This window comes from Heterodontus francisci, chromosome 5 (assembly GCF_036365525.1).
Source record: "Heterodontus francisci isolate sHetFra1 chromosome 5, sHetFra1.hap1, whole genome shotgun sequence".
In the NCBI taxonomy this organism is placed as follows: domain Eukaryota; kingdom Metazoa; phylum Chordata; class Chondrichthyes; order Heterodontiformes; family Heterodontidae; genus Heterodontus; species Heterodontus francisci.
The window spans coordinates 12,150,764-12,164,985 of record NC_090375.1 but is presented as its reverse complement, the minus strand read 5'-3'; the positions used below and the strand labels follow the sequence as shown (position 1 = coordinate 12,164,985).

The window sequence follows — 14,222 nt, the reverse complement described above, 5'->3', positions numbered from 1 at the left end:
CACGGTGCTTTAAGTTTTACATTCAATGAATGCACTCCCAGAATTTTTTTTAATAGCTGCAAAACCAATAGTTCAGTACAGAGAATCATAGCAAAGAATTAATTTCTGTACCGAGGCGGCAGGAGTGCACTGTTAATTCTATCCCACGTATCCACAGGTCACATCATAAATTTTCCACTTACCGAAACAGCCAATTAAATACTCTATTTGTCCCCAGAATAAAGCACACCAACCAGGTTTCTTCAATAAACACCAAAATTATCTGATTATTACAAAACCAAGTCTTAACCAATAATGAAGTAAATATAGATATGAATCAGACTATTAAAGCCCCATATTATTATCCAACCCGTCATACACACACACATACACATCCAAAAACTGGTTAACCAGGGAAAAAAAAGGGATTTTTGTTTACAGCTGTTTCAAAGGAATAAAAAAAAACTTAGACTGCAATGCTCTGGAAGAAAATCCTTTGGTTTGGCAAGGTGCTCCAAAGTCAAATAGTTGGATGCCACTCGGGAGTCTTTCCAGGCGGGCTTGATGAACACAGTCTGTTTTGGGTAGGCGTTAAAAGAAATTCAACTGCAAAAGCTTCACATAGGTATTTCATCAGGTATGCAGCAACAGAGGTGTCAGTTCTCCCTCACATTTGATGCAAACGCCCTTTAAAAGATGCAAGATTTCTGCAAGCATTCAGGATGTCTTCAAAATTACATGAGGCAACAGTACCACTTCATACAAGCTTTCACTTTTCCAGAGCAGGAATTCATTAAAGTGACGTAATAGTTATCTGGTATTTCTTCTGATCTCCTGGCAGGTCCATATGCCGATTCCAACTGCCTGCTTTTAGTCCAAAAACCAACATCTTTTAACAGTTCCAAGTGAAACTAACTTTTCCAAGCAAGTCTCATGCTGAGTCATCAATTCTCTCTTGCCACAACAAAGGGTAGTTCTTGGGTCAAAATCCCCTTGTGATTTCCAGTATTTGTTTTCTGGTCAAAACCAGGAACCTCTTGTCGACCCTGTTTTTTATTTTTTTAAAAAGAGCCTCCATAAAGTTCAGCTGTGGCCAGATGTTTCAATGTCCATGAATTTTTTATTTAAAACATAGATTCCAAGTTTTAACAAAAAAAAAGGACTCTCGTAACAACAGACAATAAAAGATATGGAAATATGGTCACCAGCCTGCCCAAACTGGCACATACTGCAATCAGAAGCTGCTGTAGCCCCTCTTGCTTGAGACCCAGAATAAAATGCCATACCTATTTAGGAGATTCTTCAGGAATAATTGATATGCCCTGCAAGAACCACAGTTTGCAAAACATATTACATACACCGACTTATTGTTTTAAGCTTTATATGAACTAGTATAGGGGAAAAGAAAGTGTGGGGGTGGGGGGACTAATTGGATAGCTCCTTCAAAAAGTCAGCACAGGCATGATGGGCCAAACAGCCTCCTCCTGCGCTGTATGATTTAATTTTAACATGCATATAGTAGCATGAAACTCATTAAACTAGGCTTCTTCAACCGAGCTAGCAGCAGGGCTGAACTGAAAGGTCAGATGTTTTGTTAAATAAATCCAAAATGGCAGAAGCAAATGTTTACGGGTAAAATTAATGTCAAGTTACTGCAGCTTTCAAGGTTCACTAAACGACTCAAATATTGCAGAGATTACTTCTTCCAAAAAAAAAACATGGATTGCCATACGCCAATGGAGAGTGCTTTTTTGTATGTAAACAATCCTTTCTATTTCAGAACAGTTGATTACTTTGGCAATATTAACTGAACATAAATGTTTTGCAGCTACAATCACTTGTAAAAGTGCAGTCAAATTTATTTTGTATATGCACTGCAATAAAAAGCAATAATTTCCATCTTTTAAAAAAAGGAAATTAAAACACTGCAACATAAATTGCGATCAGCATAATCACAGACACATAACCTGAGCTTCAAGTTGTTAAGTGGGAAATGAAAGAAATTGCTCTTGTAGCTCTTTTTTCATGATCCCAAGACACCCCAAAGCACTTTACAGCCAATTAAGTGCTTTGTTCTGAAGTGTTGGAGGCTGTTGTAATGTACCGAAACACTGCAGTTAATTTGCACATAGCAAAGTCCCACAAACATCAATGAGCTAAAGACCTGATCATTTGTTCTGATGTTGACTGAGAAACAAGGTTAATCAGGACACCACCAATAAACACTTACTTGGTTTTCTTCGAATCATGTCAAGAATGCAAGTAATAGAAGGCGGCCACTCGGTTCCTCGAGCATGCTCCACCATTCAATAAGATCATGGCTGATATACCTTAACTCCACTTTCTCTCCCTAACCCCATATTCCTTGATTCTCTTAAGTGACCAAAAACCTTGAATATATGATTGAACATTCACAACCCTCTGGGGTAGAGAATTCCAAAGATTCACAACTCTCAGTGAAGAAATTTCCCTTCATCAGAGTCCTAAATGGCCAATCCCTTATCCTGAGACTGTAACCCTACATTCCACTCTCCAGTCAGGGGGAAGCAGCCTCTCAGCATCTACTGTCATGTTCACTAAGGACTTTCCACATTTCAACGAGATTACCTCTCTTCTTTCTCGCCCGAGAATATAAACCCATTCTACTCAAACTCTCCTCATAGGATAACCCTCCCATTCCAAAAATCAATCTAGTCAACCTTTGTTGCACCAACTCTAAGGTAAGGAGACCTTCACAGGCGAGGACAGATGGGACCTCAGTTTAAGGTCTCATCTGAAAGACAGCACCTCTGACGGTGCAGCGCTCCCTCAGTACTGCACTGGGAGCATCAGCCTAGATTATGTGCTCAAGTCTCCGGAGCAGGGAATGAATTCACGATCATCTGACTCAGAGTACTACCCACTGAGCCATAACTGACGCCTTATGCAAGGTTCTACGTACAAATGAAGTAACTTAAAAAGAGCATTTTTGGAATCCATTTTGTTAAAAATGCAAGTACGTGTGCCTTCATTTTTACAATCTTAAAAGTTTATGTAAAACTAAACATATATATCTATACACTTAGGATTCTCAAATGTTCAATAAAGATGATTTTAATATAGGGGCATCTGAAAATAAAGAAAATTTTATACAAAATAGGTTGAAAGCACCAACATAACTATAGTTAAAGAAATGTAGTTTATGTACATCACTTAAAAATAATTTTACACAGCATATGCTGTTTGTAAGATTATGTACAAATAAAGAAACCGGATACCAGTAATAATGCACATGGGTCCAAACATTCTTTTATATATAACTTTGGCTTACATCTCATTTTACCATTTACTGAGCCAATGCACAGTACTATTAGGCTGGAAGGTGCTCTAAGTGTTCAAAATGTGGGCGACATTATAAAGAACAGCATCAGTTTCTTTGTACTTCCTCCAACTCCCAAAATGTTGAAGATAACGATGAATCGCCAGAGGCTCGAAAACTATTTCACATTTTACCCATCTTTACATTATAGAAAATAAAAATCACATTCTATATATTACTCAAAATGGCATCAAAATTATATTTTTATTGCAGAATATCCCTAAGGAACAGAGCTTTTTTAATATATATATATATATATAATCTACCTACCCTGAACAAAAAAACACTCCTAAATATCGCACTGGATGTGTTAAAGTGGCTGAATAATATTTTCAACATCATGTTGCCACCGTGTTTTAACATGATGGCTGCAACATTTTTTTCTAAGTCTAGTCAGTTTGCCTGAAGATCGCAATAGGGTGGGAGGGGAAGGGGGAAAACCCAACAAGGAACAGAATAGAAAGATGTCAAAATGAGCATTACACAAGGATGTCCCTTTCCACGTGAAATTGTCTTGGAAATATGTCTCTGTACACAGTCAAGTGGGCGCGGGCGGGAGAGACGACAACTGAAAAGATCCCAAGATGTTCTGACACTTGTCCGTTCATCTTGTCTCGATGCTGCAAGCAACATCCTGCTCAAGTAGGCTTTTTCTCCTGACATTTCACTCATTGAGTATCACAGCTAGGTTGGAAGATCATCTAAACACTGCACTCAACTGGTGCTGCTCTACACTGTTAAAGGAACCACGCTGAGAATTTCCTCATGAGTTCTCCCAAATTGGCAGTAGCAATGTTGGCCACAGGATTGGTGGCAGACACCAGAATCAATCCCGTAAGCATGGTTTCCCACAATCTTCTGGCTGCTGATGGAGGACGTATGAGGGGATTCTGGACATTGTGCTCTCAAGAGCAGCAATTCCTCGTTCTTCCATCCACCTAACCCGGGGAGAAGGTGGCATAGGGGTGGTTTAGAAGAGAATTACAAGGATGCCACTCACTTTCAGACATTTCAGCAGCTTTGATAATTCTTCTCTCCTTATATTATATAAAACAAATGCACCCACTGTCTTCAGTGTAGCTGTTCACCAGATATTAGCATGAGATCAATAAAAAGCGAGCCCAACGGAGGTGATCATCTCTGGTAGAGGTAAAAGTAACTGACACAATCATTTATTTACAGGTTAACCAAGTTCCTTTGTGCCTACGGACAGATGACTTGCAGTACAGAAAAAGCACCTGCTCAGAGCGGAAGGCTGGAATGAAAGATTTTGGAGCATAGTTATTCACAAAATAATAATCGCTGAATATCAAGCTAAGTCACCTAATTTCCTCCATTTGTTATACTCCAAATACAATGGATAAACAATGGATAAATAGAATGTCACTCATTTGTGGGCAGCAGCAAGTAGATGCGAGTGAAACCCTGACTCTCTGCACTTCTTCCCTAGTACACAGTCCAAATACCCCATGTATTTAGTGGATTGGCTTGTAATCAATCGTTATACTTACCTTTAACTGCATTGTAAGGCCTACTAAAATCTCACCTAAAAAGAATCAGCATTTTATTTTGCACCACTCACACACCTGCGTCATTCGAAAGCAGTTCAACCCCCAATTACTTACTTCTGATTTTGGCCAATGATGCTATGTAGGCAAATGTGATCACCAACTTTCACACAGCCAGTAAATAAGTGACCAGCTAAAAATCGGTTCTGGTTGCATTGATTGGTGTGTGTCAGGGAGGACACCAGGGCAACAACTTCTTCAAATAGTGCCCCATGGACTTTTAATGGCCACCTCAACCGGCAGCAACATCTCATCCAAAATATAGCACCCTCTGACAATGCAGCACTCCCCCAGTATTGCACTGGTTGTGGAGCCTTAGATTATGCGTTTAAATCCTGGAGCGGAGTTTGAATCCACAACCTTCTGACTGAAAAGGTGAGACGACTACCCAAGAGTCAAACTAACAGCTTAATGAGCACATATCAATAGTATCCCTGGATGCATCTGAATCTATCACAGACACTGCCCTGACCCATCTGCTATCCGGGCTGGTCTCTGGCAATCCATTACAAAAGATGCAATAAGGTGGAAAATCTAGAATTCTGGATGCAATACCAGAACAGTGGAAATGATGGTCAGTAGTGCACCTCAGTTCAACAATTTCACAAGTTCACTAGATGTGAATTTTAATCTCAATAGGTTTTAATTACTATGGAATTACCAGGCTATTAAAGTTAACACTCTGGCAAAATAAAGTGTAGGCAATTGCCCAAGTCACTGCGTCTGATCTTGCCCCAAAGCTAAGAATTTGATGTTTTTAAGAGCGGGAGCAGTGGGGGAGGGGGGTAAATTCAGCATGATTGGCATGTGACTCAGTTTAAGACTCATTAAAGATTTGTCTAAGCTAACTATTACTAGGCAGCACAGCTAGAAGAGTATCACAGTCTCTTCTGTTAATTTTTCATATCTGTTGGAATGTGATTTTTTTTTAAAAATTTCACGCTTTTCTGAAAGCCCACACTAGACTTCTCAGAAGGCAAAGTTGTGATTGAGACCCTGAGGAAGGCATATAAAAAAACAAATGGCCGGGAGTAAGATTTTTTTTGTTGCAGTTGACATAGGAAAAAAAAAAGTGGCACTAGATTGCTCAAAAATAGTTAAACAAGTCACATAAAATTAATTGGCTTGAGTCTGCAAACGTACCTGCTGTAAAGACTTAACTCTCTGATGAAAGGGGGTGTGACTTACGCCAAAGCAAGAACAAGCGCCGAAGAGGAACAGCAGATGCACCCGTTATACAGAGTAGGAAGAAAAGGACCATATATCTCCAAAACTTCTTTTTTAAAAAAAAAGAGACACATCCATGGATTTACCCTGAATGAACAACACATCCTATAGTAGATAAAGCACATGTGAGGGGAAGAAAACATTGCAAGCTGTTTAACAACTTTCTGCATCACAGTTATCAGTAGGAAAGTTCAACTTAGAAATGGAAAAATTGCAAAAGCTTTTTTTTTTATGTATATAAATAATAATATGCACCTATACCATCCCAGTTTTCCGAATCTTAGAACGGGAAGGAATTGAATTTCACAAGTGATGCTGGAAAATTCTACCTAATCCAGACCTCGCCTTTCAAGAATTTAGTTTCATTCTTAAACAAAATCAAAATTGTACCCGTCAGTTTTTTAAAAAAAAAATCACGAGAAAAAACAAGGACGTCCAAGGTCCAGAGTCACAGTTTCCTGAAGCAATGTCTAGAAATGATTTTGCAGAACTGTCTGTGCAACCAACATAAATCCAGCATATACATTTTCTTTTCTTCATTTGAGATATGCTCGGTACAAGAACAGCGAGTGTTTCATTGCTTGGTCCTGCTCCAAGCAGAGGATGAGATCCCTGAGATTGACTCGTGTTACCCTCTGTCGCAGGTAGGGTCGGGCCTGTGTAGCTCTAAGACCGAGTGCACCCCCGCTACTGCTTAAGCCCTGGAAGGAGAAGGGAAAAAGCAAATGGTTAACTGGTGGCTAGACAGAGTGAACTGAAGGGATACACAGAACACCATCGCAAGCAGCAGCCAACATTCACAATCATTTTACTCTCATCTCTGTGGCTTGAACCGTATCAAAAACATTCATGGGAGCCGGGCAGCATAGTGGGTTGGCAAAGTCCCATCATCATTCGACCAGGTTTTGGATGCAGCTTAGACCAAAGGATATCAAGATATCTGTGCACTAAATATCTTTTATGATAATGAGTTTAAGCAGCCTCAATCTAGCTCCAATGGATGCTGGAAATCGTCAATAAACCCTCTCTCTTGTCAGGAAATTGCTAGAGTCTATAATTAAGGATAGAGTGACTGAACACCTCGAAAACTTTCAGCTGATTTGACAGCCAGCAAAGATTTGTAAAGGATAAGTTATGCCTGACAATCTTTTGAAGAGGTGACTAAAGTAGTGGGCAGGGGAATGTCTAGATGTTATTTACATAGACTTCCAGACAGCATTTGATAAAGCCCCTCGTAAGAGATTGACAGCTGAAGCTGAAGCCCCTAGAATCGAAAGAAAATTATTTTTCAGGTTCTGGTTCGGAAATTGGCTGAACAGCAGGAGACAGGGAGTAGGGATAATGGGCAGGTACCTGTAATTTGCAGGATGTGACTAGTGGCGTCCTGCAAGGATCGGTGTTGGGGCCTCAACTATTCACTGTATTCATTAACGACTTAGATAATGGGATAGAAAGCCACATATACAAATTGGCCAAAGACACAAAGATTGGTGGCACTGTATGCAGTTTAGTTGGAAACGTAAACTACAAATAGAGATAGAAAAGTGAATGGGCAAAATTGTGGCAAATGGATTTCATAAGACCATAAGAAATAGGGGTAGGCCATTCAGCCCCTCAAGCCTGCCCCGCCATTCAATAAGATCATGGCTGATCTGTCCCAGGCCTCAACTCCTCTTTCGGGCCTGCTCTGCCTAACCCTCGACTCCCCGAGATTTCAAAAATCTATCTATCTCCTCCTCAATTTAGTGACCTAGGCCCCACAACTCTCAGAGGCAGAGAATTCCAGAAATTCACCACCCTCAGAAGAAATTCCTTTGCATCTCAGTTTTAAATGTGTGCCCCCTTATTCTGTAACTATGTCCCCTAGTTTGAGATTCCCCCACTAGTGGGAACATCTTCTCAACATCTACCCTGTCAAGCCCCCTTAAAATCTTATATGTTTCTATAAGATCACCTCTCATTCTTCTAAACTCCAATGAATGAAGGCCTAACCTGTTTAGGTCAATGTAGACAAATGTGAGATCATCCACTTTGAACCCACTGCTTTCTAAATGGTGAATATCGAGAAACAGTGGCAGTCCAAAGAGACGAGGAGGTCCAGGTACACAGATCATTAGAATATTATGAACAGGTTCAGAAAATAATCAAAAAGGTGAATGAAATGCTGGCCTTTCTATCTAGAGGAACTGAATACGGGCAGTGGGTGGATAGAAGTCATACTTGAGCTATACAAAGCCACACCTGCAGAACTACAAACAGTCCTGGGCACCATCCTTTATACTGTCCTTGGATGGAGTGCAGCGCAAATTTACCCGAATGATACCTGATCTTCAAGGGCTTAAATTAGCAGAGGTTACACAAACTAGGGTTATATTCCCTGGAATTTAGAAGGTGAAGGAGTGATTGGATCGAAGTTTTCAACATATTAAGGGGAACAGACCAATAGATTCGGGGAAATATTTCTGCCGGATTGGGAATCCAGGACTAGGTCTAAAAACTAGAGCCAGACCTTTCAGGAGTGAAATTAGGAAACACTTCTACACACAAAGGGTGGTAGAAGTTTGGAACTCTCTTCCACAAACAATTGATTGTAGATCAATTGTTAATTTTAAAACGGAGATGGATAGATTTTTTTTAACCAAAGGTATTAAGGGATATGGGACAAAGGCAGGTATATGGAGTTAGGTTCCAAATCAGCCATAATCTCACTAAATGGCGCAACAGGCTCAAAGGGTTAAATGGCCTCATCCTGTTCTTATGTTTTGTAGCATTGGCACTCGAGAGGGAAACGGTAGTGTGGGGGAATAGAAAAGGTCACATTGATGCAGGATAGATTATGTTACCGGGACACACACACAGAACTTTACTCTGCAGCTCATTATGATACTTGACTGGGGAGTTACTTGTTGCGGACACCCAATAAGTAGGCATCACAGTGCACCGCTGGTTTGTCAAATCTCAGAGAGCAATTTGGTGACAAGAATTCACAAGGCCACATTCTGATATTCAATCAAGTACTTCCTCATAGAGGCAAAATTTCCCCAGCAGAGAGCCTCAACCACCAAGAGTTCACAAAGAGATTTCCAGGACACAGTCCATATGACATCCCGAACATCCATGCCAAGGCCCTCTCAGGTGGACATAATAGATTCCATTGCCACTATTTTGAAGAAGAGCAGGGGAGTTCTGCCCAGTGTCCTGGCCAGTATTTATCCATCAACCAACATCACAAGAAACAGATTATCTGGTCATTATCATATTGCTGTTTGTGGGAGCTTGCGGTGCACAAATTGAATTAAAAAACAGAGCAGCCATTCATGGGATGTGGGTGTCACTGGCCAGGCCAGCATTTATTGCCCATCCCTAATTGCCCTTGAAAAGGTGGTGGTGAGCTGCCTTCTTGAACCGCTGCAGTCCATTTGGGGTAGGTACACCCACAGTGCTGTTAGGAAGGGAGTTCCAGGATTTTGACCCAGCGACAGTGAAGGAACGGCGATATAGTTCCAAGTCAGGATGGTGTGTGACTTGGAGAGGAACTTGCAGGTGGTCGTGTTCCCATGCATTTGCTGTCCTTGAAATTCTAGTTGGTAGAGATCGCGGGTTTGGAAGGTGCTGTCTAAGGAGCCTTTGTGCTTGCTGCAGTGCATCTCGTAGATGGTACACACTGCTGCTACTGTGCGTCGGTGGTGGAGGGAGTGAATGTTTGTAGATGGGATGCCAATCAAGCGGGCTGCTTCGTCCTGGATGGTGTTGAGCTTCTTGAGTGTTGTTGGAGCTGCACCCATCCAGGCAAGTGGAGAGTATTCCATCACACTCCTGACTTGTGCCTTGTAGATGGTGGACAGGCTTTGGGGAGTCAAGAGGTGAGTTACTCGCCACAGGATTCCTAGCCTCTGACCTACTCTTGTAGCCATGGTATTTATATGGCTACTCCAGTTCAGTTTCTGGTCAATGGTAGCCCCTAGGATGTTGATAGTGGGGGATTCAGCGATGGTAATGCCATTGAATTTCCTACAACAGCAACTACACTTCAAAAGTACTTCATTGACTGTAAAGTGCTTTGGGATGTCCTGAGGTCATGAAAGGCACTATGTAAAGGCAAGTTTTTCTTTTGAAAACATGAAGTCAGAAAATTATGTCATGCATTTCTATTAGTGACCGCCACTCCTATTATTTTCATGCAGTGAGGGAAGCTTTTACTTCATTTCCAGATATCCAACTTAAATTTGATTTTAGTATCAGTGTTCAGACCTTATTTTGGAATTGTGACCGTCAGATTTCCAGAACCCTTGAAGAATCCCTCAGCTGTAGTGATTACCATTACAAGTCATTATTCAGGTTCAAATGAAGGTCAGACACAAGTTACAGCCTATTGGCCTATGACCAACCCACAGTTATAATAAAACACATTAAAATTGGACAGTGGAATGAGCTAATGTAACACAAGGATGACTGCCGAGCATTCAAATTCAGGAAAGAGGGTGGGAGTGATGTGCAAGGGACAGAGATATAAAGAGAAGAAAAAAGTGTGCATTTCCATAGCACCTTTCACAAGCTCAGAATGTCCTAAAGTGCTTCCCTGCCAATGAAGTACTTCCTGAAGTGCAGTCTCTGTTATAATGTAGAAATCTTGGCATCCATTATGCACAAAGTAAGCTCCCACAAACAAGCAACACGATAATGACCAGATAATTAAAAAAAAATTGTTGTTGGTTAGGGATAAACATTGGTCATTGATCATAAGTTCCTTTAAAAAGAAACTATTAATGAAGTGTCACTGTTGCTATGTGTCCCACTATCAATATCCTGAGGGGGTCTTTAAGATCAGAGGTTGAACCAACAATAACAGCATTCCTGTAACAGCAGGATAGATGCTGGGCGATCTAGATAAGTGGCTCACCTCATGAACTCTCCATGCCTCTCCATCATCTACAAGGCCTGAAGACAGGACTGTGATTGAACACTCACTCATTTGGGTGTAACATGGTGCTATCCAGAAAAATAAAGTCTGCTGGACAAACACAGTTACCACTGGACTCAGCATCCAGTCCCTCCACATTGTGGCTGCAGTGTGCACCATTTACAGAAGGCACTGCAGCAACTACTCAAGCAATAGCACTGCCCCAGCTCAGCAAACAAGGACCACCCAGAAATAAAACTGCAGCAACATGATGGAACACGATCACCTCCAAGTGTCTCATGCAGTCTCGACATTGGTTATTTATCATCTCCACTGCGTCACTGTCAAAATCCTGGAATTCCTTACCCCAACATATCAGAGTCATAGAGTTACACAGCACAGAAACAGGTCCTTCAGCCCATCGGGTCTGTGCCGGCCATCAAGCACATATCTATTCTAATCCCATTTTTCAGCACTTGGCCTGTAGCCTTGTAAGCTATGGCGTTTCAAGTGCTTATCTAAATACTTCTTAAATGTTGAGGGTTCCTGCCTCTACCACCACTTCAGGCAGTGCATGCCAGATTCCAGCCACCCTCTGGGTGAAATTTTTTCCCCTCAAATCCCCTCTAAACCTCCTGCCCCTTACCTTAAGTCTATGCCCCCTGGTTATTGAGCCCTCCGCTAAGGGAAAAGGTTTCTTCCTATCTAAACAATCAATGCTCCTCATAATTTTGTATACCTCAATCAGGTCCCCCCTCAGCCTTCTCTGCTCTAAGGAAAACAACCCCAGCCTTTTCAGTCTCTCTTCATAGCTGAAACGCTCCAGCCCAGGCAACATCCTGGTGAATCTCCTCTGCACTCTCTCCAGTGCGATCACATCCTTCCGATAGTGTGGTACCCAGTACTGCACACAGTACTCCAGCTGTGGCCTAACTAGCATTTTATACAGCTCCATCATAACCCCCCCTGCTCTTATATTCTATGCCTTGGCAGATAAAGGCAAGTATCCCAAACGCCTTCCTAACCACCTGATCTACCTGTGCTGCTGCCTTCAGTGATCTAAGGACAAGTACACCAGGGTCCCTCTGATCTTCTGTACTTCCTAGAGTCCTACCATCCATTCTATGTTCCCTTGCCTTGTTAGCCCTCCCAAAATGCATCACCTCACACTTCTCAGGATTAAATTCCATTTGCCACTGCTCTGCCCATCTTACCAGCCCATCTATATCATCTTGTAATCAAAGGCTTTCGTATCATCTGCAAACTTAATCATACCTCCTATATTCACGTCTAAATCATTAATGTACACCACAAACAGCAAGCGTCCCAGCACCGATCCCTGCCGTACACCACTGGTCACAGGCTTCCACTCACAAAAACAACCCTCGACCATCACCCTCTGCCTCCTGCCACTAAGCCAATTTTGGATCCAATTTGCCAAATTGCCCTGGATCCCATGGGCTCTTACCTTCTTAACCAATCTCCCATGCGGGACTTTATCAAAAGCCTTTCTGAAGCCCATGTAGACTACATCAACTGCCTTACCCTCATCTACACATATAGTCACCATCTCGAAAAATTCAATCAAGTTTGTTAGACACGATCTCCCCCTGACAAAGCCATGCTGACTATCCCCGATTAATCCCTGCCTCTCCAAGTGGAGATTAATCCTGTCCCTCAGAATTTTTTCAAATAGTTTCCCAACCACTGATGTTAGACTCACAGACCTGTAATTACCTGGTTTATCCCTGCTACCCCTCTTGAATAATGGTACCACATTCACTGTCCTCCAGTCCTCTGGTACCTCTCCTGTGGCCAGAGAGGATTTGAAAATTTGTGTCAGAGCCCCTGCTATCTCCTCCCTTGCCTCACATAACAGCCTGGGATACATCTCATCTGGGCCTGGGGATTTATCCACTTTTAAGCCCGCTAAAACAGCTAATACTTCCTCCCTTTCAATGCTATGTTCAAGTATATCACAATCCCCTCCCTGATCTGTACACCTACATCGCCCTTCTCCACAGTGAAAACAGATGAAAAGTAATCATTTAAAACCTCACCTATGTCCTCCCGCTCCACACACAGATTGCCACTTTGGTCCCTAATGGGCCCCACTCTTCCCTTGGTTATCCTGTTGCCCTTAATATACTTATAAAACGCCTTAGGATTTTCCTTTATCTAGCCCGCCAGTGTTTTTTCATGTCCCCCCCTGGCTCTCCTAATTACTACTTTTTAGTACCCCCCCCCCTCCCCTACACTTTCTATACTCCTCTAATGCCTCCACTGATTTCAGCGCTCCGAATCTGCCATAAGCCTCCATTTTTTCCCTGATGTAATCCTCTATATCCCTTAACATCCAGGGTTCCCTGGACTTGTTGGTCCTACCCTTCACCTTAACGGGTACATGTTGGCTCTGGACCCTCACTATTTCCTCTATGAATGACTGCCAGTGGTCTGATGTGGGCACCATCACCAAAAGGACTGCAGTGACTCAAGGATAAAAACCACAACAACATGCACTTATATAGTGACTTTAACACAGTAAAACGACCCAAGGCTTTTCACAGGAGCGCTCCCAAACAAAATTCAACACTGAGCCATGTAAGCAGACATTAGAACAGGTGACCAAAAGCTTAGTCAAACAGGCAGATTTTAAGAGAGCAAGCCAGCGAGCGAGGCAGAGAATTAGTAAAATGACACAGCGGTTTTGAGAGAACCAATGGGTTAACAACTATGATTTATGTAACACCTTGAATGTAGAAAAATGTCCCATGTTGTTTGAATATACGAATTAGGAACAGGAGTAGGCCACTTGGCTGATTTGATTGTAACCTCAACTCCACATTCCCCCCTACCCCAATAACCTTTCACCCCCTTGTTCATCAAGAATCTATCCACCTCTGCCTTAAAATATTTAAAGATTCTGCTTCCACCGCCTTTTGAGGAAGAGTGTTCCAAAGACTCACGACCCTCAGAGAAAACATTTCTCATCTCGATCCTAAATGGACAACCCCTTATTTTTAAATAGTGACCCCTAGTTCTAGATTCTCCCACAAGAGGAAACACCCTTTCTACATCCATCCTGTCAAGACCCCTCAGGATCTTACATATTTCAATCAAGCATCCTTATGTCCTCTTTACAACTTACTTACCTCCTCACCTTAAATAAATGAATGCTAAGCAAAGGAGG

The 14,222-nt window shown here is 41.9% G+C and overlaps 1 protein-coding gene across 4 annotated transcripts in view; it reads right to left on the bottom strand.

Moving 5' to 3' along the window:
- Window positions 1–3,056: 3,056 nt before the first annotated feature.
- LOC137369733 (transcription initiation factor TFIID subunit 4-like) overlaps window positions 3,057–14,222 on the bottom strand; it is a 190,562-nt gene continuing 179,396 nt past the window's right edge. For 3 of the 4 annotated variants that reach the window (XM_068031115.1, XM_068031116.1, XM_068031118.1), the window contains exon 15: window positions 3,057–6,833. In XM_068031115.1, the coding sequence (XP_067887216.1) occupies window positions 6,669–6,833 (165 nt within the window). In that variant the 3' untranslated portion in view covers window positions 3,057–6,668. The remainder of the gene's footprint in view (window positions 6,834–14,222) is intronic. The other variant, XR_010975002.1, reaches the window with a different exon arrangement.